The 25,657-nt window shown below is 45.6% G+C and overlaps 1 protein-coding gene across 1 annotated transcript; it reads right to left on the bottom strand.

The window, feature by feature from the left end:
• Positions 1-298: 298 nt before the first annotated feature.
• IRF8 (interferon regulatory factor 8) lies at positions 299-20,446 on the bottom strand. Its single transcript, XM_034788685.1, has 9 exons — positions 20,303-20,446; positions 14,822-14,996; positions 11,955-12,138; positions 10,042-10,130; positions 9,343-9,454; positions 8,527-8,577; positions 6,244-6,630; positions 4,146-4,261; positions 299-1,624 (listed from the first exon to the last, which is right to left on the bottom strand). The coding sequence occupies exons 2-9, from the start codon at positions 14,993-14,995 to the stop codon at positions 1,448-1,450; spliced, it is 1,290 nt and encodes a 429-aa protein (XP_034644576.1). The 5' UTR covers position 14,996; positions 20,303-20,446; the 3' UTR covers positions 299-1,447.
• Positions 20,447-25,657: the final 5,211 nt, after the last annotated feature.

Genomic DNA, 25,657 nt, shown 5'->3' with positions numbered 1-25,657 from the left:
CTAAGGATTTGCAAGCGGAAACTGATTTCTCCTCTCACACGCTGGGGCTGAGAGGAGAAAGGGGGGCCAAAAATCAATTCTGTGGAAGCTGCAAGGGCCCAGCTCACAGGGTCAGTTCCTTAGAACGGTGGGCTTTAAAGCACCAACATGGCAGGCCAGGATGGTAAATCCCTCCCCATGATTAACCCCAAAAGAATGCAATAGTCAGCACACTGCCCCTTGGAAGGGAAACTGGCTCCCAGTGACACCCCATTGGTGCCAGTCATTAGGACATTAAAGAAGAATGGATATAAAAAGATACAAAATAGAGCACTTTATTTGCAAGATACAAATTACAAAACCATTTAAAAAGAGGCATAAAATAAATACTTAGCCTAGCAGAGAGAGAGAGACAGACATGCAGTACTGGCTTTGGGCTTTCAGTTGTAAGGCACACGACCCCGTTTCTTAAAAATTCCCATTCCCTAGTTGCGCATGCATAGAAAGCATGATGATGGGTGTTAGTCAGGACATGCACACACATACCATAGCAGGCACACAACTTGCACACACATTGGAGGTTGGGTACATGCATTTTTGAGACTAAAGCCAACTAAACACGAACATTTTACTACAAACTTATTTTGCATTTACATATATAAAAACTCTTATCTCTTTGGCTAAGACAATTAAATCCCCAAATTATTTGTAAATATTGAATGTAGGAAATGATCATTTTATTTCCAAATTGCAAAATACTTCAATATACAAAAAAAACCTCAGTCATAAAGGCAAACAAGAAGTTACTTCAGAAGCGGGTCCTTTGGAAGTAAAAGAATATTTGCTCTAAAAAAAAGTTTCCATTGTCTTTTACCATCAGTGGTATTGGAAGTCAGTGGGATGACCTGATCCCTAGCGACATTCCAGTAGGTTTGAGCATTTAAAAATCTTTCACAAGCTTCAGTTCTTCCCAAATGGAGGTTTTTGGAAAAGAGGATGAAACTGCAATGACAGATCCTCAGCAGCTGTAAGTCATCATAGCTCCATTGACTACAACTGAGCTCAGGATCTGCTCCTAAGTTTTCTGACTGCTAGATGGGTCATGGACACTAAGAAGAGCTGTTTTGTGACAGCTTCAATATACTATAGTAGCATTACGGATCTTTCTAGTCACTCTCCCACAACACTCAAGAAACTTTCCTCAGCCACTTGCTGTCGGCACTAGATGAAGACAAAGAATGGTACAAAAACCATTCATATAAATAAAATATAGCCAGAATTCACCGTTCTGGTCTAGATCCTTTGTTCACAAATGAAAAATTTAATTGCTGAGTTTATTTTAAAACAACAACAAAGAAAAGCCCTGGGCATCTAGATTCTAAATCAGAATGTTTTCCACGGGGGGAATTCAAACAGTGCTGAGACCAACCAGGGGCTAAATTAACCCCACCATTATTTTAAAAAGCACTCAGACAGTGATCTGTTGATTTTCTCTAAACACAGGTCTTTGGTGTGTCCCGCAGATATCTTGGAAGATCCTGAATATTTGGTCATGCTGGGTCTCATCAGCTACCGGAAGCATCGGGCCGCTGCTGTAGACCTTTCCTGCCTCTTCCACCAACTGTCTAACCCACAGCTGCTCAACCTATGGTAGAAGGAAAGACCACCAAGATGTTTAAATAAGATGAGAACACTTACGACATACATCTTCCTCCAACTCACCATAGCCACTATCACCCAGACTTCACTGAACACTCTAGTGGGGGTACACAAGCTACTGTCAATACAGTACATCAGATAGCACAAGGAAGAGAACGGTCTAAAAGGGAAAACCTCCTTCAAGAGAGAAATTGGGAAAAGAGGGGAAGGATGGTCTTGTGCTTAAGGCAACTGGTCTCGGATTCAGTTCCTATGGGGCTTTGGGCAAGTCACTAACACTTTTGTCTAGTTAAATTGTACATTCTTCAGGACAGGGAATGTCTTTCTATATACACAGTGCCTTGCACAATAGAGCTCTAATCTCAATTGGAAGGGGTTGCGGAGATCCATTTGAAAATGTGAGAGGGTGCAGATTTCCACACCCTACCTAGCCCTCTGCTTCCCTTCCCCTCACCAGCAGCCTGACCATGAGCCCCCATCCTTTCCAATTTTGAGTGACAAGTATCAGAGGGGTAGCCGTGTCAGTCTGAATCTGTAAAAAGCAACAGAGGGTCCTGTGGCACCTTTAAGACTAACAGAAGTATTGGGATCATAAGCTTTCGTGGGTAAAAAATCTTGCATCTGAAGACGTGAGGTTCCTACCCACGAAAGCTTATGCTCCCAATACTTCTGTTAGTCTTAAAGGTGCCATAGGACCCTCTGTTAATTTTGAGTGAGTGGTGCATGGGATCACAGCACCACTTGGGTTTGGCCTGGCAGTCCCTCCCTCATGACAGATGGATGACTGGGCCAAATTTGAGTGAGTGGTGTTGCGAACTGGCACATAGGGTCACAACACCGCTCAGGTTTGGCCCAGCCAAAAACTGGTCGGGCCGTGACCCAGGTTGGCCCTGCCTGCTCTGTGGCTTATGTTGATTGGAGATTTTAGGCGGTGCTGTAATATACATAAATAACATGGTGAATATATTAGGATGTCATCAACAAAAGAAAGCAAAGATGTCTAACTTAAAGACTCAGTGGTCCTGAATTTTTTTTATAGTCTTTGAACAAAGCCATTCTGGGTGTAATAAACTCATTTTCCTGTTTCTAATTTACCACCAGAGTTTTTCCCATTCACTTCTTCCATATCCTTTGTACTGTAAGATTTTACATGCAAACTATCCATTACTCTCAAGTTCATTCACCCCTTACGCTTGCTTCTCTGCATGAAGCCCTAATCCTGCTGGTAACAGCATAACCAGTTGCAGTGATTTATTGGACAGTTGCCTAGCAGGCAGGAGTGGGACGCCAGAAAAAGGTCATCACCAGGCCAAGGAGCACAGTACATAGTTAACATATTTAGCAAATGACTATGCAAAGCACCGGGGGGAAACAGAGAGGGGAAGGGGGGAAAAATACATTTCTTCCTAATTTAGGGCCAGATTTTTAAACCGACAGAGTGTGTGCAGTTGTGCTTAATTTGCTCATTTAATCAATGTGATGACATGGGCTATTTGGGGATTTGTGTGTGCAAATTAAGAAAATTAACTGGCAGCCTGGATGCCTAACTGATGATTTGTGCAAGCAAATACCTATTTTACACATGCAATTGATGCACATATGTAAACAAATTAGGCAGGGCTAGATTAGCTCTCCTGTGGGCCAGGGCTATTGTATACAGGGGCCCCACAAAATCTAAGTCTTTTTCCAATTTAAAACAAAATGATCACAATTATGGCATCGAGGCTATTAATGCTATACTAAACTTGCCTTTTAATTAATGAAGTTGTTCTGTGGTTACATTTCAGTCTTAAAAGATGTAGAATATAGTTAAGTTAATTCAAAATAGCCTACCTCTTACCTTAGAACAGCTGTTATATGAGTTTCTTTCTGGGAGGGAGTTTGGTGCAGGAGGGGAGTGCGAGCTCTGGGAGGGAGTTTGGTGCAGGAGGGGATTCTGACCTGGGGCAGGGGGTTGGGGTGCAGAAGGGGATGCAAGGTGGAGGCTCTGGCCCCACGCTGCTCCCGGAAGCAGCCAGCTGCTGGCACATCTCTGCGCGCCCCTCGGGGGAGAGGGACAGTGTGTCTCCGTGCACTGCCCATGCCCACAAGTACCACACACGCAGCTCCCATTGGCCAGTTTCTGGCCAATGGGAGCTACGAAGACGATGCTGCAGCAGGGACAGCGTGCGGAGCTGCCTCCATCCTTGCTAGGGGCAAGCAGAGACGTGCCAGCAGCCGGCCTCTTCCAGGAGTGGTGTGGGGCCATGGCATGCAGGCACCCTGCCTGAGCCCTGCTGCACTGGGGCCCGCCTCAGCCCGGGGCTGCAGCCCCTAAAGCCCCTACGTTAATCTGTCCCTGAAATTAGGTACGCAAATTGCATGCAGCCCTATGCTTCTGAGTTTGCAAACATCTGGCTCTGAAAGTTAAGAGACAGAAACCAGGTAGTCTTGGGGATGCATTTCTGAGTTGTAGGAGAACGAAGGGGCAGCTCCAGCAATGGCTGTTTCTCATGAATGTGCCTTACCTGTACCAGGATTAATTTACAGCGTAAAGGAACTGTGTCGGGAAACTCTTCGCCAAAGCACAGCAGGACTTTGCTCTCCGGGAAACGGCCTTGGCTGCTGTAGAACTGTTGCAGCTCTAAGAGGAGAAAAACAGATGGTTGGAAAGGATGGAAACCAACTAACTTCAGTGAGACATTAGCACACGCAGCTGCAGCAGGTGGCTTATTCACCTGCAGGGAGAATTGCGCACACACACCTCGGCAGCAAGTGTTGTATACAAACCCACACAAACACCTGCTGGCAGCACTGCATGAACACTCAGCAAGAGGTATTTAGCTTTTATGGAGAGAGAAAATTAGAGGGGGGGGTTAAAAATCCCAATGCAGGAAAGCCTCGTTAAAGAGCTGTATAAGTGATACTGTGCTGAGATGCAGACTAAGATAATCTCTTATTCAATAGCAAGGGCACCTGGCCAGTCCAGTGCGCCAGCTGTACTGCTTCTGTAGTCATTTAGACTAAGAAGAGTCAAGATCCTGGGTGCAGAGCCCTCTGCCCCTCTGAGGCTGGGTCTACACTACCCGCCTGAATCGGCGGGTAGAAATCGACCTCTCGGGGATCGATTTATCGTGTCCCGTCGGGACGCGACAATCGATCGCCAAATCGATGCTCTTATTCCACCAGTGGAGGTGGGAGTAAGCGCCGTTGACGGGAAGCCGCAGAGGTCAATTTTGCCGCCGTCCTCACAGCTGCGATACGTCGAATTCAGCTACGCTATTCACGTAGCTGAATTTGCGTATCTTAAATCGCCCCCCCCCCCCCCGTAGTGTAGATGTAGTCTGAGTCTGGCAACGAGCACATCCCATCCCTCCACAGGAGACTGATGGAGCTTCTCTGGGGAGAAGATTGATTTGATGTAGAGCAGAGGTCCTCAACCTTTTTCCTTCTGAGCCCCTCCCCCCCCGCAACATGCTATAAAAACGCCACCGCCCACTTGTGCCACAAGTGTTTTTCTGTATATAAAAGCCCAGGCTGGCCTTAAGGGGTAACAAGCAGGGCAGCTGCCCAGGACCCCACACCACTGGGTGCCCTGTAAAGCTAAGTTGCTCAGGCTTTGGCTTCATCTCCACACGCCAGGCCTCTGGCTTGGGCTTTCTATCCTGGGCCCCATGGAGCCTAATGCCAGCCCCGCCTGGCGAACCCCGTTTGTGGCCCCCAGGGGGCCCTAGACCCCTGGTAGAGAACTGCTGATCTAGTGCTTTCAGGGGAGGACTAAAAAAGGAAGAATGACTAAAAGTCTTATCTTCCCGTCTCAGGTAAGTCCACAGACATTCCTTGTACCCTGAGGAGAAAGAACTGGGCCCTGCATTAATATGTATTAACACAGATTCAGTATCACATACAGTGCCTTTAGGAATGTTTTGTGCTTTAGATTTTTTTTTTTTTTGCGAACCTATCAATCGTGCCCTCACTTGATGTAAAACACTGCAGTGGGGTTTTTATACAATATCTCCAAACACCACCGCTCACAAGAGATAAGCCACAGCGTCTGGTGGAAAGGGATACTACGGTGATTATTTTTATAAGTGTTGGCAAGGATGTATAGACTACGTGAGCACTTTGGGGCTGAGGTCTATACATTCTGGGCCAGATCCTGAGCTGGCATAAATCAGCATAGGTTCTTTGACTTCAGGCATAGAAAGGATGGTCGAGTGGTTAGGCCACTACTATGGGACTTAAGAAACCTGGGTGGAATTCCCTGCTCTGCCACCGATTTCTTGTGTGACCTCAGGCGAGTCACTTAGTGTCTCTGTGGCTCCAATCCCCGCTGCCCCACCTTACGTGGGTGCGATAAGGAATGCTAAAGATTGCCAAGAACTCAAGACACAGGGTCACATGTTCCCATCGTAAACGCCTTAAAAACAACAGCCCTTCACTGGAGCGGATTTACACCAGCTGAGGATCTGACCCCTACCAGTACAGGAAGATGTAGACCCCATCCTACAGCAACATGGCTCTATCCGGGTGTCAGTGCGCCGAGGACAATAGGGGGGAGGGAGGGCAGAAAAGTCAGCTGTAATGAAGAGGGTGGATCAAGCGAGGTGGGAATGTTTCACCAACCTCGGACGAACTGGTTGGTGTCGAATATTTTGACCACCTCATCCCGGTCCAGCTTGTTGGGCCTGTCCCTGTACAGCACGTTGTTTCCACTCCAGAAGACTCTCCCCTGGCACAGCCTCTTGATGAAGATACCCTGTTTGTTGCTGTGCAGCAGCACCCCTCGTTCCAGGTGCCCGAAGAGCTTCTTGGTGATGTGCTTCTGGCGGTCATTCAGGATGGCGTCGGCGGAAGGGAACTGCACGTGCTCCAGGCTCTCCGGGCCATACAGCTTGTCACAGTGGGCGGGGGCGTGGCTCAGGGAAATTCGGCAGCCTTCGTGGTAAGAGGTAGTAGTGTGGCCAACCAGCTTCCCTCCGTAATAGAAACTGATCACCATCTGCGAGTACGCTGCAGGGAGACACGCCCGCACACAGCCAATTAGAGGACGCAGCTAACCCCCGCCGCTGCTTCACCCAGGGCTGCAGGAATAACCATCCCATTGCACACGACAGCGAAGCTCCACTTAAGCGCTGAAGCCCTTGAAATGCTCTGTGCATTCCCTGCTGTCGAGCTAGGCAAAGTGTCAGCATCACAGCTCTCGGGGGCCAGAATCAGCAGGATATTCAATGGCTGCTCCTATAACCCCGGCACGCATGAGCAGACCTCACTCAGCAAGCATTGTCTTTAATGGGACTACTCCTGTGAGGAACAACTCCAATTGTTTCCTCCCTGACCCACTCAGACTTCCCACCGGGGACACTGATTTTCAGCACAGTTTTTCTGAATTCAGCATGCTCTGTAGCAAGCAACCTTTTACCTTCCCAATCCTCCAGAGTCCCACATGTCTATCTGCAGCTGATAGGTCAATCTAACTGGTCAGACTTATCTAGTTTTACCAATTACCCCTTGGTTAGATTTCGGTAGAACATGCCAGCAGAACAGTGTGCAAATGTGATTACACATGTCAGCATGGTGGGCACGGATTGCACGCACCAGGATCCTTCTACCTTTTCACTGGGAACTGGAGAAGCAGGTGACTGCATACTTCGCACAGTAGCTGCCCCGGAGCAGATTCGAACACCCTTCCTCACCTTGAATATTTCCTCACTCCATGAGCAGCCCCACTGAAGCCAACAGCGTGACTCAGGTAAGTGCTCAGCCACGGGGGTAACGGGTTTATAAACTGCCCCTTGGAAACTCCCCACCCACTCCAGATTTCATTATCCAGGGAACAATCATCCTGGAAGAGCCTCCATCCAAGTGGACTGCACTGCTCCTGCCTTTAGTGAAGCAAATGTAAAGGAGAGGAAGACCAGGACAGCCATTTTATGCTGCCACGAAGGTGTGCAGGGGGGCATCCCCTGTGGGCCTGGGATCCTTCCTCCAACAAACTCTCTGCCCTTAAGGTGTCTCAGACTTTGTCCCTTGTTAGCTAACTATATTGCCCTACGTGTTTGCATCTGCACCTCTGCTGAAACTTGCCCTTTCGTTCGCGCTACTGTCTGTTATCTAAAGAACGTGCTAGGTCTCCAAACCAATGCCTGTACCGAAGCAGAGCAGATTTGCCGTGGGTAAGCAACCTGCATAGTGGATTTGCAACCAAGAGCCCAGTCCTCAGGTATGCCAAGCCCAGTTCTCACTGTGGCTGGTAGGGAGAGCAAAGGAGGCTTAATGTCACCCTTACACGCCTCTTCCCCAATGCTGGTGGCACCCAGGGGCTGGTTTGGTCCTCAGCACAAGTCAGACCCGCCTCAAGGTGGCACCTATGAGCTGCTGTGCTGGCCAGATCACTGAAGCATGGAGTGCTCTGGCCACAGTCCCTCCAGCTTTTGGCATATCTTCAATACCCGGGGAGGGCTGGAAGGACTGGCACAGAGCCGGGGCTATGGTAGCTTCATGCCACTTGGGGATTTCCCTAGGCCCAGGGAATCCCCAGCTGGCTCTTTAAGCCAACTTTACGTGTTGTTGGAGCAGTGCAAAGGCATCATCTTATTGGGCAGGATCTGGCCTCCTCCCTGGCACATGCATCTCTGCTACTGCTTAGACGCTTTAATTCCTTTGCCTGGGTGCTGAGAATGGAACAGCGGCTTATGAAGTCCGAGCGTTTCTGAGCAATTAAGCCCTAAGCTGCCATTTTCGGTGGCTCTGCCATTTTTAAGGATTATTTTCTCTGGGTGAGCATGAACAGGGCCACAATGGCAGCAAAGCCAGGTCCCGCCTGGGAGTGCCGCATGAGAGGCAGCTTACACCACACCGACTGAGGGCACAGTACCTAACTGAGCAAGGAAGTGGGATTTCCAGTACCTGAATGCAGCTGTTCGTAGCTGGAGTACCCATTCATCAGGGGCACAGATGCTGCGGGAGAAGAAATAAAGTTATATTTGTGTGCCAAATTTTGACACAAGCACCGGGATCTCTGGTAAAATCCAACGACCCGGCCACCCGCTCATTTTGCCCCAGTGCGGTTTCCTCTCCACCCCTAAATTCTTCCTCTCCATATCGTCCTGATCCCTCCACGATTTCATGAGAGAAGAAAACCCTGCAAGGAGCCTTGCCCACATCAGGGGTTCCACTTCCCCAGCCAGGGGAGCAGCGACAGAACGGGGATTCCCAACACGGGATCCAGAACGGAGCTGCCATGTACGGGGAATTCACTTGACAATGTACCACTTAGAGCCAACCTGTCGCTTTAACCCCACTGGGCCTGCAGCTGTCATCCTTACCATTCCCAGTGGAATTAATGGGAGCTTTGCCAGAGCACGGACTACAATCTCACTGCCAAGGTGATCATGAAATGAACCTTATACTTTAGATCTGGGGCTTCTGAATGTCTGTAGAGACAGACGTAACCCCCTGCACAACTACAAAGCATCGACGGTCATGACATGCCATTGCAAAGATCGATTTTCCTGTACTTACAGTAAGATTTAAATTCGAGGTATGATGATATTTTAGACATTCTTAATAAACTTGTTCCTCAAACATAAAAAATCCTCCACAAGCACCAAATATAGAGGGAGCTATTCAGAGATCACCAAAATTAGTCTTTGCTATCCTGGTTTACTCAATCAAACTAGACACTCTGTTCTATAAGTCCTGGATATGTTGTTAGTGTCTTACCAGGGCTAGGTTGCTGCATCCACCAGTCTGGTATTGGAGGGTTTCTACAATTCTCCTGAGGTGGGGAAGGGCTTCTCTTTATTATACCAAGGTATTCGTCTACAGTGGGGGACTGAGGAAGACAGAAAAGCCATTAGATCATCCAGGCAACAAAACCGAGGTTAAGCAGTTTTGCAGTTTCAGGCAATCAATATCGTATGGAAAAGAAGTCGTTATCTAAATTGCTCACCGGCCCCTGAACAGGAATAGTAAAAATCAAACATACTAGGGCAGCAGGGATATTGTGACATAGGTGAACTCTTCAGCTTTGTGACTGGTTAGAAGGAGTGGGCCTTGGATTTCATGGGCACGCTGAGAGCAGAATTTACCCCAACAATTTTGCATCACAATGAAGGGAGACAAGAGCTGCAAAAGTCTGACCCTCTAGTGAAACTCTTATTGAACTGTATGCAAACGTGAGATGCATTGATATGACAAGCAACAGCCACAGGTCTGCGCATGGTGTTACATGAATGAATGTAACGAACGTGTCTGTAAAACATGCAGATTTGTTCTTCTTGCACCAGTGATATCAAAATCTAGTTCCCCTGGCCGTATGGTCCTATCATTAGAAAAATGCAATAAACAATTTCATGGAGAAACTTTACCATCTAGCCCTTCCAACCAAAGAGAGATTGCTTTGCTATAGCAGTTAGTTACCTCTTTTATTAGATCATCTATTGCAGAAGGACTGCAGTCCATGTCAGTGGCTTCATTCAAGCTGCCTCCATTTGCAATACCCGCTTTGCCTGGAAAGAAATACAACAATTCAGTGCTCAACGCATCATACCACATGCAGTGATCTAACAAGGAACCAGACCATAAAGCATGCAAGAGAAGGCCATGGGATAGGGGTGACTTGCTTTGGGGAAATATTTACCATTGTAAAATAAAAAAACCTAGAATCCTTCATGGGATCTTACCCCTCACTGCCATGTATGGGGAATTCACTGGACAATGTACCACTTTAGAGCCAACCTGTCGCTTTACATCTGTGCAACCCCATTGGCCCTGCAGCTGTAGTCCTTTCCATTCCCAATGAAATCAATGGCAGTTTTGCCAGAGCAAGGACTACAGGATTGAGCCCAGCGGATTGCATGGGTGTGAATAAGATTAAATCCAGAAAACAGCCACAGTTCTGCTGCGGCTGGGAACAATTTAACCTTCATTGGAGACTTTTTTCCCTGCCAAAGCACAGCTCTACATTGTTGAGGGGGAAATGTAATGCAATTTGCATAATGCTTATAACAAGTGTACAGAAATATAAAGCCTTCTGCGTGAATGAAGTTGACAGAGACCAAAATGCTAAAGGTAGACTTCCTGACAACCAGATTTTGCATGCTTAAAAAAAAAAAAAAAAGCACAAACAAAACCACAAATAAAAATAAACTTTGCACAGCTAACACCAGACCGGACCTCACAGCAACAACTGTTCTCTGCTGAACCCTGGTTACTATAATCGCTGCTTTTACTGTTGGGCAATGTGAGGGAGTTATTCTATTTCCTCAGCATCTGTACAGATTAAAGCAGATGCACCTTTAGGTTAGAGGGGGGCATCAGAACCGAATGTAAGGCCAAAACCACAACTAAAACCTTCACCAGGACAGACTTCAGGGCTGATTCTGATCTCAGCCCACACTTACCCTGAAAGAACTCCATTGACTTAATGGAGTCACTCTAGGTTTATGCTGGTGTAAGTGAGAACAGGATCAGACCTTCTGAGTCAGACTGCCATAGAGTATTGTCAGCTAATGTCACAGACAGCACGCTCTGTTTGGTTTTTTTACTCGGCGGGAATAGCCTCTCCTACTCAAACAGCTGTGGGATGAGGCTGTGGGGAGGAGGGTGGAGTTTTCCCCAGATCCTTCCAGTGGGGGTCGAGGAGTGTTTGCTCTTCTCCCCCCAGGAAGAAAGAAAAATAGTCTTGATGGCATGGACTTCCAGTGGCTCTCCACATGAGAGTCCTGTGCATCTGCAGTGGCTTTGGGGCCCTTGTCCCTCTCCCCAGCACACTGCCTCCTGCCAGGCCTTTCCTTGCTAAGAGGCAACCCCAGAATCCTCCTTGAAAAGGTTCCACCGTCCATGTGGCTACAGTAAAGTGAAGGCAGTTTAAAGCTACATTACCTTTCCCCAGGTGGCTTTGAGGAAGAAAGAATGCATGACCCCCTGGCCTCTCCTCCTCCAACCCCTTGATTTCCCATATCTGCCCTCTGCCCGCCCCTCCCCAGCCATGGATCCCTGCCCACAGCTCTAGGGAAGAGTGGGACAGTGCCATGGAGGTGACTGACTCCCACCCACACACACACCCACCACCCACCCATCTCATGACCACGGCAGCTCTCCGGGCACTGATCTACGGGGTACAGCCTGACCCAGTGGAATCACCTGGAGGTGGGGTGTGGCCCAGGAAATGCAGCTGAATGCACGTCAAAGCTGGCGTAAGTCCACTTCCGTTTTTCCCTTTGCTTTAATAACCAGACACAATCTCTCTTCTCCTATAAATCCCCCAGACGTTCAATGCTCAGGAGGTAAGTGGCTCTGGAACAAGTCACTTAGTTTATCAGGACACTTACATTTTTGCTCTTCCTCTGGGACGATCCTGTACACTTTGTACGGCTCCGAGATGTCCAGCTGGGACCTGTCCGTCACCTCCTCGAAGTCCGGGCTCTTGTTCAGAGCACAGCGTAGCCTCGTTTTCCAAGTGGCTGGCTCGGCTTTGTCACCTTCTTTAAATTTCCCTTTGAAAACTGCCCAAGCCTAAAACAAAAGAGAAAAGGGCCACAGGACTGAAGAACCAACTTTACAATTAGAGCTCTGTTTTATGGAGTTTATTAATTTCATTTTTCAGGGTTTACTTTTAGCAATTTTTGAACTTTGATGCAGATGGCAAAAAAAAATCAGGTGATTTGGGGCTCTCTCTATGTCTACAGCAATGAGTAATCTCTTGGTACTATTCCCAAGTGGTGCTTTAATGTAGTACCATTTCAAACAGCACCACATTAAAGCGCACTAGGGAGTCTTTAGTGAGCACCAGCAGGGTCTACACAGACCAATTAATGCACAGCTCGTTAGAGCACTTTAGAAACCACAGCCCCATAGTCCGTATTGCAGCTCTGTGTAGACAAACCCTTAGATCCAAGTAACCATTTCTGGTGTTTATTGGCTAAATGCCAATTTCATTGTCTTCTGATTGGTTAAAGGCTAAAATCAGAAGCTCAGTTTATAACTTTAGGGCCAAATCTCACATTTGTTCCTCAAGGCCATTTCCTGATGGCGTCACTCAGGGAAACTCCTAGTGACTTCCACCGCAGATCTAACCACCTGGCCACTGTCACTGCAGTGTCTGAGCTCCTCACAATCGTCACTGGATTTATCTTCAGTTACAACACTGCTGTTCGGCAGAGAAGGGCTGTTATCCCATTCTCACCGATGGGAAACTGAGGGGCAGAGATACACTTCTTGGATAACCTTGAGCAAGTACATCAGAGGTGGGAACTGAAGCCTCATCTCCTAGGTCAGGGCCCTAACTACTGTACTGTACTATCCTTCACGCTGACTCACAAAGTGCCTGATTCTCCGGGGCACTGCAGCTTCTGCCATCATCATTTAAAGCCACGTAAAATGCTTCCCACTCAGAGTTCTCCATTCATCCCAGGAGTAGTGTTTTACAGTCACTTTGTCCAGGTGGAAATGACCACTCAAGGCACAGGGGAATCTGGCCCACAATATCAGTGTAAGCTCTGACTTGCCAGTGCAAAGAGGAAGCTGCAATATGTTTCGAACAAGTTTTTAAAAAACACAACAAAAAACCTCTTGCCCCAAAATCTGACAACAAGCCGAGAGGGGAGACTATTGCATGCAAATAGCCTGTACAGGGCCACCATTTCCCTGACACGAAATTCTTTTCTTTCCAGAATTTTCCACAAATTGTGACTTGCACGATCTGTCACAGTCCAAAATTAGCCTTGTAATTACCCTCAGCATGATGGGAAGGTGAGTGAGAGATGCGGGGAGAGTCTTAAGCTTTGCACTCTCTTCTTTTCGTTGGTGTGTCCCAGCTCTAAACGAGTCTAAACAATCTTCTGTGCGCTCAATACTCTTGCCCATGGAAGGTCTGATTTCCAAAAACTACATTTGCAATTAACACAACTGTGCTCAGCTCAAGCATAATAGCAATAATTGGGGGGCTTTAAATTGCTTTTGCATACAGATGCACAATGGTGCATTCATTCTCGGAAATCACGTCCACAATATTAAGTGCTTTTAAAAAAGCTATCACTCAAGGCTGGCATGATTTTCATTGCAGGGGAGGCAGTGTTGCCCAATTGATAGACTGTAGCACAGAAGTGGGACTCAGGAGACCTGGTTTCTATTCTCTGCTTGGCCACTAGCTGCTGGGTGACCTTAGACAAGTCATTTCCCTGCTCGGTGCCTCAGTTTCCCCATCTGTGCAATGGGGATAATGATACTGACCTTCTTTGTAAAGCACTTTGAGATCTCCTGATGGAAAGATCTATATAAGAGCTTTTTATTATTATTATTACAGGCTAGTGAAAATTCATATTTATGGACATTTGAAAAAGCTTATCAACATGGTGTCTCGCAATATAATGTCCACATATTGATTTGGAAAACAGTATTAAATTAGCAGGCGTGATCCCTTTGGAGCCGTTTTGGTGTGTAAAAATACTTCTTTAGGCTCTGATCCTGCAGAGACTTGACTGAAATCAATGGGACATTTTGCAGTGAATAAAGCTGTGCACATGAATAAGCATTTGCAGGATGGGGGCTGAGTTTGGTTTATAAATAAATGTCTACAGCAACTATCCATAATAAAAACCAGAAAAAGACCAGTTAGTACCACCAATCTACTCCATATTCAAAATCTTAGCTGAAAAGTTGGAGACGTTAACTCACTGGGTCAAATTCTGCACCTTACACCTGTGCAGCCTCAATGCAGTCAAGAGGGCTCCGGCGGTATGTCTGAGCCAGATTTAGCCTACTAAATTTCATCTCTATACAGGGGCAGTTCTTTGCAAACAACAATCTTCCATGAAAAAATGTTAGAGCAGCCCTATCAACAACAGCTGTGGGGGCTCGGCACCTTTAGGAAGAGGTAGGTGACGTATTATTAATGCCCGAATTACTTTAAATTAAAGGAGGATTGCAGCTCTAAGCAATACTCACTGGGGAAAAAAAAGCATGTCAGGATGGAAATCTGTTATACTGCCAAAAACAGGAGCAGGTTGAGCACTGCCTGCAAAGTCAGTGGGAGACAAAGGCACTCGGCAACTCTCCAGAGGCAATCGGCAGCCTAGAGAATCAGAGCCAGGGCAGTGCTGCTCAGGCAGGAAGGGGATGTGTCCAATATGTTTGCAATGAAGGAGCAAGTCCCGGTGCACGAGCAGTGTTAAGAAAAGAAATGTACTGTCTCTCCTACCTTGAATATAGAAGCATCCACCTCCTGGTTGTAATCCTGTTTCCCAGCATGTTTCCACGGGATGCGGAACATGCTTTTTTCTTCATTTTCCCAGATCAGTCCTGGGTACATCCCACTATCGATCTGTTCAATCAGCCACTGCCTGAGCCGTCTCCCACCATTCCTGTCACACATGCTGAAAGTGAAATTCACAGGATCCGTTAAATGCCTCCGGCCAGTCACACACAGAAATCAAGTGGCACACTTCAAGGAGTTCTTCTGTACAGTACGCAGACATCAGGAGTCAGCAGCAATTGGAGGGGGGTTAGACTATGCACCATTGGCCAGGGCTGTCTTCATTGTCTATGTCTTGTACATGGTCAGCACTGAACAGACAATATACAGAGATATCAAAATGTCCTAATTATTGTGTACAGATAACCAACGCCAAAACTATTAAATGCCTCCAATACTCTGTGACAGACAGCCCATTATAAATTACTATTAATAGCAATAATTTGCACTTCTATAGTAACTACCATTCAAGGAGCTCAACGCTCACTATTATTATCCCCATTTTACAAATAAAGAAACTGAGGCACAGAGAGGGGATAAGTGATTTGCCCCAGGCCACAATGGGGGTGGGTGTCAGTCAGGACTAGAACAAAGAACTCCCCAGCTCTCACCACTAGACCATGCTGCCCACTATTCACACTGTGGATTGAAACTTGATTTCAAGGCTCTTTGGGGCAAAGACTATCTTTTTGTTCTGGGTTTGTACAGCACCTAGCACAATGGGGTCCTGGACCAGGGCAGAGCTCCTAAGTGCTACCATAATACACCTAATAAATAAGGAAAAGAGCACAATTTAGATGTAAAAAAACAAATTCTGCTTTCAGTTACACTGGTGTAAATGCACAGTAACTCCACTGATTTCAGTGGAGAGAGAATGTTTAAGAACCAAGAGCAGAACCTGGCCTAAAGTTGCTTGAAGTGCAGTCTGCAGGGCCCATATGCATCTGTTTGTAAATTGGGGAAGGGAGGATCCAAAGAAATGAATAAAAACAGACATTTCATAGAACAAACATTTCTAGGCAGAGCCTCGGTGAATCAGACGTGTCCAATACTTTCACAGAACTGTCCCTCTTGGAAAATGGCAGGCGGTACAGGAAGCTTAGGGCTTTCCTCCCCAACTCCTCTGTCCCCGCTCACAAACGCTTCCTCACATAATATGCACGTTGCAGCAGATCTTGACAAATGCTGCTTTATATTGTACAAAATCATCTTCTCTGTAATTCAGGTGCCAGTCACAAGAACAACAGCTGGAAATCCCCCCCTAGCTGGAAAGATGCTCAGCCCTTAACTAAACATTTGTCTTGCCAACATTTCAGTGCTATAGACTATTTCCCCATGTTATTTTTGACGTGAAAAATTCCTCACACTGTACTGAATGCCTGCCTAATAGCAGGCTAATAAAGATGATGAAAGCTATCCAATTAACGGACTGAAACTCTCAGGAGCACTATTGAAAAGAAGCCTTATTTGAATCAGTCTAGCCAGAGAAACAAGAAACAAAAAACACACTGTATGAGTTGGTTCCCTTGGATTTTACAATTTCTTCTCTCGGACTTTTACACTGAGGGCAAGAACCTGAGCTGGTGTAAGCTGATGCAATTCCACTGACTTAAATGGAGCCATGTCCACTTTCACCAGCGGAAGGTCTTACCAATTACCTGATGTATTCATTGCTAGGGACTGTGGGGCATGACACCACTGTACCACTGAAGATGTTAGTGGAGTTATTCCTGCTCTTCACTGGTGTGAGAGGAGAATGAAATCCATTGAGTTTGCACTGAAGTCTATTTAGTAAGCGGATATGCTCTTATGGTTAGCATTTCTTGGCTCACTATATCCCTATCCTTGCTCCTCACACAGACTCCATTACCTCTCGCTGGTACTTGGGCTGAGCAAGGAATGCAGGACTGAGCCATTAGTTAGCACATATACTAATGAACTAAAGTAAAATGCAGTTAGCATTTCAGAGAATCATCCAATTATAGTGCATTCAGCATCACTCTAGTGAGAACCTGAGAATTTCCCCTAATCACTGGGCCTCTCGTTATAGCTCAGCAGTTTTAATATACATCATGCTGAAAGAGACAGTTCTCTGCCTCAGTGTAATTTTATTCCATTTTGGCTGTAAGTCAGTTTGGCTATGTTTTAGGGCCCAATCCTTAGTCAGACAATAAACCCCGTTGATTTCAACGAGATAACTCATGTGAGCAAGTCGTCCAGGATCAGTGTCTTTGTTGCATGAGAATAGGTATGTAAATTATTTTAATTTCCAAAGCTGTTTTTGCACACCACAAAATGGGGGGAAGGGAAGTATTCTTTTAAACAATTAAGCAAGCAGGTCATTGGCATGCTGGTAACGGGCACAATTTGAAAAGCACCTGTATGCACATACGCAACTAAGTTTAACAAGAATTGTGTTCCATAGTGGCCCACAACTGAAGTCAATGGGGATTGTGTGGGTTTATCCCAGGGAAAATCTGTCCACACATTATGCATGAAAAACCTACATTCCAAACATGGATTTCAACTGGGTTTTGTGGACCAAGCTCAAGAAGTTCCTCTGAGTGATACATTATTCCATTGGCCAAATCCTCACACTCAGGACACCATGCAAAAATTCAGGTAATAGATTCAGAGCCATGACAATGTCAATGGAAGAGTGGTCCTAATTCTACAACTGCATGCTAAGGACCTGCACACCTAAGGAACCACAATATTCCAACCGGGGTTAGAAAGTAAGTTCAAAGGACCTAAGACTGCAGAAGGATGGGTTAGGGCATGGATCACCCAAACCAATGTTTGCACTGGCTGGCTGGTTCTTTTTGATGATGTCACTTTGTGCAACATCTCCCAGTGGTGGGAGGCCCCAGGGACTTCATTGCTGCAAATAAATATGTAAAGCAAATAATCCCAAGCCTTAGTCTAACTTCCCCCACCCACCCGGCTTCCTGATTTCAACCACTCATTTCTTCCAATTGTTGAAAGGTGTTTTTATCCTGTCTGACACCAATTAGCATCCCATTTTCTTCTTCAAGGGGCGCTGCAGATCATGATTTAGAGATTCCCAGGATGCTACCACCAGCATTTTCCTCCCTGGCCTCCACACCAGAGATGGGATCAGCCTAAATAGCAGCACAAGGGCTCAAACAACTGATCAGTTTTCAGTGTTTCTTCCTCTTTTAGAAATGGCATTTTTTCACCACTCTCCCATTTCCGCAGCAGGTCCTAAACAGTTTAATCATTAGGAAGTCCACGGCAAAGTCCAAGACCACCTAAATTATGATTTGTTGGCTCATTCCTCTGAAAAAGGGTCCACAGTAACATTAAAGACAAACCATATAAACAGTCAAAAAGATCATGTGTCCACACTTCTCATCTGTCCCTGAATTACTCAGTGATATTTAGGCAAATTCTTCTATTTGAGAATAAACTGTTAATGCTTCAAATTGTCTTTTGTAACTTTTTAATAGGGACCAATGGCACTAACTTGACAAGGTGCATTTTGGGGCCACTGCTGAACTCAGGCCAAATGACTTTGGGCCTAATTAAACTAATGTTAACTGTCCAACTTAACTGACATTATCAGGGAAATACGCAGTTAAAGGTAACAACTCTTCTCTAATTCATACGATTGTTCATAAATGCTATCCTTCATGTTAGTCCAGAATCCCTGACACATTGGCCTGGCTTCCACACCATGCAAAGCATGCAAACCCTGAATGACTGATTTTTTGGGTTTACATGATGCAACAGTTAGATGGAGTTTAACAGAACTAGGCTGGTGGCATGTCAAGCCACATGCTGATTGGTGATCCCTGACAAAATGTAGGGACAATGGAGCTAGTTAAAGACTGGGCGCACACATGACATAGGAATGACTTTGCCTTTTGTACATTTAGCCCAAACCTTTAATATTATTCTGTCTTTATTACCCCAGAGCCAAAAAGTGGCCACCCTACCTATTGCTTAAATAAGAGGAGATCAGCTCCATTCAATAATATGGTCTGGGAGCAAAAGACAACAACAAGGCTCCATCGCACTGCTTGCTCACTATTCATTCTGTCCAGATTCCTATGAAGGTTAGCCAGAGTTCTGTCTCATTAGAGGGTGTGCTGAATAGACCCCATAACCTGTGTCTAGCCTAAATGTTCCTATTTGTGCTCAGGTGGGATTCTTAATAGGACAATTAGAACAAGACATTATTGTACTGTTTAGGGAACAGGAGACAATAAGATAGGGATCAAAAGAACATAAGCCTGGCCATACTGGTTCAGAACAATGGTCCACCTAGCCCAGTATCCTGTCTTCTGACAGTGGCCAGTACCAGATGCTTCAGAGGGAATAAAGAGAACAGGGCAATTATCAAGTGATCCAACCCCTGTCATCCAATGCTAGCTTCTGGCAGACAGAGGTTTAGGGACACCCAGAGCATGGGCTTGTGTCCCTGACCACCTTGACCCATAGCGAGTGACAGAGCCTGTCACTAGGCAGTCACAGGACATCGCACATCCCTTCAAAGCAGTTTCAAAGTACCACTTACCCTCACAGTTTGTGTGTATTGTGCCCAATGCACTTTTTTAAGCAGAGACCTAAGGTGGGAGTTTGGAATTTCGGAAGCGGGGGAAAACTTTCTAAGCTCCCAGCTTCTCCATTGTTTCATGAAACTGCTCAAGAGATAACACTGCTGGCATTAATGCAGGATGGTGGGGGGATCATTTTTGTTGGGGTCTTGTTTTAAGTTAATAGAGAGGTTTACATATGTTGCTTTTCCTCCAGCCTATACTTTAGTACTCTGGCTATGGGCAAAACCTTTTACCTTGCCTTTGCAAACTAGCAAATGCTCTCCCAGACACCAGTCTGCATGTGTTTCACCCAGGTGTAGTCCAGATTACATTCTTTAAACATAAAATAGAACATATATGGAAAATATCTGCAATTATCCCTCTCCACAGCATCACTGAGGAATCATTGATTTATTTCTTGTCAACACAGCAGGCGATTGTTTTTAATCAGTTAGAGTCCTGGGACACGCGCTGCACTCCACATTCTTAAGGGTCATTTCTGATTCCTGCCTGGAGCGAACTCCATGCTTTCATTTAAAGTTAGGTCAAAAGGCAGTAGCATAAGGCAAGGGGGAAGCCCAGCCCTGGCCAGCGTGAGGCAGAAACGTGCCACCTCCAAAGCTCAAATCTCACCTGCAAAAAGGAAGCTGAGGTTGCAAAGGAATAAAAAGCTCCTCAAATCAATGCCAAAGCGGGCCACGTTACATTTGCAAATGCAAACGTTAGTTAATGGTTTTAAAAAGAAGAGGCCAGGCTTACCAAAGCCCTTGTGCTAACGACGCACCACCTGGGCTCTGCCCGGCCCAACTACCCTGCCAGCTGCAGAATGTTCTGCTCGGAGGAGGAAGGGGTGAGATGCAAATACCTGTCAGCGGTCTGCAGAATCGGCTTGCGCCCCGGTCGCTGCTCACCCAGATGTGCGCAGCTGGCTCGCTCTGCGCACAGCGCTCGCAAGCCAGAGAGGGTAAGCGAAAGTAGGCACTCCCCCGCCCCTTCCTCGCATTTATTAAAAAGCAGGGGGAGGGTCTGCGATATCCCGCCTCCGCCAGGGCTTGCAGCCAATGGACAGCGGCGGAAAGCCTCCGGCTAGCCAATGGGAATGGGACAGAATTGAGCGCTTTCTTCTAAGTCCTTTCTTTTCCGAGAAATCAGACTGCGCGGGGGCGCAAAGGGGGTCTCGACGTTGGAGCCTCCTCTCCCAGGTCAACGTTCCATCCCCCCGGAGCTCGCCCAGGTCAACGTTCCATCCCCCCTGGAGCTCGCCCGAGTCAACGTTCCAATCCCCCAGGAGCTCGCCCGAGTCAACGTTCCATCCCCCCGGGAGCTCGCCCGGGTCCCATTCCTCGGCCCCATGGAGCGCAGGGCTGCCGAGCAGCAGCCAGCATGCTCTTAACCTCCCTTTCCCATCAGGATCCCTGGCTGCTTGGCAGGGATCTCAGCCCGGCTTTCGTTCCCAGTCCCTTTTCCCGGGGGTGTCATTTGCAAGGCTGCATGAGGTGGACAGGCAGGGAGCCAGCAGCTGGGGGCGTTTTCTGAAACTCTGCTCAGTGTGAGGGGGCCAGAGCTCGAAGAGGGGATTTCTCGTCGAAACCCAAGGTTTGCTGGAAGGCTGCCCCCGCTTTGCAGTGTGGCTGGGAATTTCCTGGAGCGTGTCCAGACACCTTGTGTCTTGGAAGAGTGACTCTCTGTAGAGCTCTGGGCAGCAGGGTGGCTGTCCAGCGCTGCTCTCTCTGCCGCTAAATTACAGCTCAGTTGCACGGTTAACTCGCTCCGCACCTCACATTTGCTGACTCCAGTGCAAACAATGAGATGGGAAAGGTGGGGCATCCGCGCGGCAGGTTACCAGGTAGGAAGGGAAATGAGACTGTAAATGGAGTGATCTAATAACACAGATGTTTGTTTTGTGTCGCCCCAGCAGCACTGGGACAATTTTAGAGTGCAACAATATCCCAAGAGAAAAGATCGGAAGCTCGACTGTGGTGTGAATCATCTAAAACTTAAGTCAGACAAATCACAGAGTGACATTCTGTAGCAAGTGATCTTGCATTGACAGGAAAATGGACTTCACATGACCCAATACATCCGGTTAATAGGCACTATTAAAATATTAAAGTTGCACAACATTTCCAGGGGAATTCTGAAACTGTAGAACCTCTAGGGCATTTATTATAATCAGTGGACATATAAGGCACCTATCTTGGATATCTTTTCACCAGCTTTATTGTCTTTCCTATAATTATTGCACTGCTGGCACCAAGAAAATATAATTCAAAGAGATCATCAGCATGTAAATAAGTGTGTGCAGTATTTGTAAAATAGCTGTACACTGATAGGTGGATAATGTATACAGCTGGAGGTGTAGCTTTCTATTAATGGATACTTTGTAACACTGGAATTGCTTGCTGGTTATAAAGTAGAAAGAAAGAAGCATTGATTTTGTAAAACCAAGATTCACTAGAGCCGGTTTCTTTTACATAAACTGGAGAGTCTAAAACTGATATTCAGACTTCAGAGGTTCAGGAGCCGAATTAGTGATCAACATTACCCCAAAAAGCCACAGTAGAGTGAATTCATTGTTAGTGCAAGTTGATAACTGAATTGGTTAATAACAATAAAAGCATCCTGGTTGGTTAATAATTAAATTACAGAGTGTTTTAATATCATGTGCTGCAAAGAGCCCCAGGAGACAAATTCATGAGCTACTGGCAGCTCGTAGTCAGAGTATCACTGTTCTATAACATTTAGGGATTAAGGACCTGATTCTATAATGTACAATTTTGATTAAAGTCACTAGAAGCTGCGGGTATTCAGCACTGCACAGGATAAGGCCAGCCTATATCTGAAAAGGATTCTCAGGAGTAAGATGACCTGAAATGCACACTATGATTTATGATGTGGAAAAAGCAGGGAAAATGTCATTTTGTGACTGTTTTGCCAGTGTTTTTACTTTGGTCTCCATTGCACCTGCAGATCTGAACAGAAAATTCTTTCTCAAACTGAATAATGCTTTTCCATGTTTTATCTGGAACAGAAATGTGCCAAGCTATTCCCCAAGTAGATTAGTTGTGACAACAGAGACAAGAAGACTTCTGCTTCCTGATGATTTTAGACATTTGTTTTTAGGGCTGCCAAATTAAATACAGAGAGAGAAGATGGGTGAGATAATATCTTTGTTTGGACCAACTTCTGTTGGTGAAAGAGACAACCTTTCAAGCCACACAGAGCTCTTCTTCAGGTCTAGGAAAGGCACTCCCAGCATCACAGCACAATGCAAGGTGGAACAGATTGTTTAGCATAGGTAGTTAGCACATATTATAAGGGACCATTCAAGGTAAAGTGGCTCATTAACACATCTGCAATCACAGGACAAAAAGAGGGGGCCTACACACTGCACACAGATTACAGGTATATACATCCTTTTTAGAAGAAGAAATATATGTACATCTCACTGTGGCTAACACTGAGAGATGACATTGCTATCCACAAGGGGAGTGTATGGAGCTATACACATAAACAATATAATAAAAATTAGGACCTACATTATAGAAACACAGTTTTAATTTATGACCTAAATCACAACCCTAATCTTTAAAGTATTTTTTAAATATCCACACTTGTAGCATGAGCTGTATCCTCCAGGAGATTTGGGGAATAACTATAAAAAAATTAGGGGTCAAATGTAACTATGTGGATTGTTTTTAATTTAGTGGGAAAGCATTTGTTCATTTGGTGCCTGATTCTGCAAACACATACTCACAAGTATTGGCATAGAAAGTACGCTTATTAAGTTTGCAGATGATACCAAACTGGGAGGGATTGCAACTGCTTTGGAGGACAGGGTCATAATTCAAAATGATCTGGACAAATTGGAGAAATAGTCGGAGGTAAACAGGATGAAGTTTAATAAAGACAAATGCAAAGTGCTCCACTTAGGAAGGAAAAATCAGTTTCACACATACAGAATGGGAAGAGACTGTCTAGGAAGGAGAACGGCAGAAAGGGATCTAGGGGTTATAGTGGACCACAAGCTAAATATGAGTCAACAGTGTGATGCTGTTGCAAAAAAAGCAAAGATGATTCTGGGATGTATTAACAGGTGTGTTGTGAGCAAGACACGAGAAGTCATTCTTCCGCTCTGCTCTGCTCTGGTTAGGCCTCAGCTGGAGTATTGTGTCCAGTTCTGGGTACCACATTTCAAGAAAGATGTGAAGAAATTGGAGAGGGTCCAGAGAAGAGCAACAAGAATGATTAAACGTCTTGAGAACATGACCTATGAAGGAAGGCTGAAAGAATTGGGTTTGTTTAGTTTGAAAAAGAGAAGACTGAGAGGGGACATGATAGCAGTTTTCAGGTATCTAAAAGGGTGTCATAAGGAGGAGGGAGAAAACTTGTTCACCTTAGTCTCTAAGGATAGAACAAGAAGCAATGGGCTTAAACTACAGTAAGGGAGGTTTAAGTTGGACATTAGGAAAAAGTTCCTGACTGTCAGGGTGGTTAAACACTGGAATAAATTGCCTAGGGAGGTTGTGAAATCTCCATCTCTGGAGATATTTAAAAGTAGGTTAGATAAATGTCTATCAGGGATGGTCTAGATAGTATTTGGTCCTGCCATGAGGGCAGGGGACTGGACTCTATGACCTCTCGAGGTCCCTTCCAGTCCTAGAATCTATGAATCTATAAGTAGTCCCTTTGACTTCCTTGGAAGATAAGATGTTCAACAACTTGGACAAGAGGCAAACACCATCACTCAGGATTGGGCCCTTAGGCTATATCTACTTTGGAAACATAAAAGAGTATAAATATACATTTCTTTTTCCAAAAAAAGCAACAACCTTCTGTTACCTTGTCAAATGAGCTTTGTTTTACCAGATCTATCTGTCCATCTATCCTATGTCCAACACAGACTGTGAACCTCTGGAACGATGACAAAATCCAATCCTGCTGTATGCCAAAGGAATTCCATTGAAGCCAGTGGCCTCTTTCTGTTGTCATGATCTCATGTAAACCCATGGAAATCAGAAGTGACATGTCTGAAGTCAATGGGTTTACAGATATAACACACCTATGTAAGTGAGATCAGAAACAGGCCCGAAGGAGTTGCACTGATTCACATTAAGTCTGAATTTGGGCCCAAAGCATTAGTGAGCCATATGAACAGATTGCCATTCAAATCATCCCTAAGCAACAGAGATCTTTCAGAGATCACTCTACATTTTTCTTAATAATAACAGAAATTTGTTGTTATTATTTGTATGACAGTGGCCTCTAGGGAGTCCCAAACCTATTATACTAGCTGCTCTACGAACATAGACTAAAAGATAGTCCTCACCCCAAAGACCTCACAATGACAATCTAAATGAGAAGACGAACAGAAATAGACCCACAATTAAATTCTGCTCTCACACTGGTGTAAATCAGGAGTAACGCCACTGAACTCAATGGAATTACACAAGCACAAACCCCAGAATCAGCAAGATCAGAATCAGGTACTTTATACTGTAGCGGTGACCTAATTGAGGTAGTAATAAGTGAATGGTGAGTCTAGAAAGAAGTTACAGAGCTACTAGTGTCGAATGATAATCTCCCTGAAAATTCCTTGGAGGTTTTTCAAAATCTCAGTCCACATAGTTCCTTTCCAGTAACACTTGCTTATATTGCCGTATCTACACATTAACATGTGAAGCTTATTATGTCTGAAACCAAAACACATGTACTTGAGAAATACTCCAAGTCATTCCCATCAGCAGTTGGCAACGGCTGGACAAAACTAGCTAAACCAGTTTCTGTGCAAACGGAACTGCCAAGTATTTATTTAAAGAGACCTATTTCCCCATGTGAGAATAACATATCAGTGCCGGACCTTTATTTATATCGGATGACTTCCAAATATGCAACAGACAACCACACATGGAATACAGAAAATAAACGTACAGAAATAAAAGACAGTTGTGATGATTTGGGAACGCTGCCTACGGACAACTTGTGAATTCTGAAAAATTGTGAATTCTGCATTATGAAAATTATTGAATGGTAGAATGCCTCAGCGGATGGGGAGTCTGCCATTTGCTGCCAGGACTGTGTGTGTGTGACAACAGTTACGCAACATAAGGACCCTGAAAGATGGTGAGCACCGTCGATGCCCATTGAAGTAAATGGAAGTAGAGAGTGCACAGCACCTCACTGGATCAGTCCCATAGATCTCGATTTTCAGAAGTGCTGA

Source organism: Trachemys scripta, chromosome 13 (assembly GCF_013100865.1).
Source record: "Trachemys scripta elegans isolate TJP31775 chromosome 13, CAS_Tse_1.0, whole genome shotgun sequence".
Classification (NCBI taxonomy): domain Eukaryota; kingdom Metazoa; phylum Chordata; order Testudines; family Emydidae; genus Trachemys; species Trachemys scripta.
The sequence above is the reverse complement of the archived record's forward strand: the minus strand, read 5'-3'. Positions and strand labels throughout refer to the sequence as shown.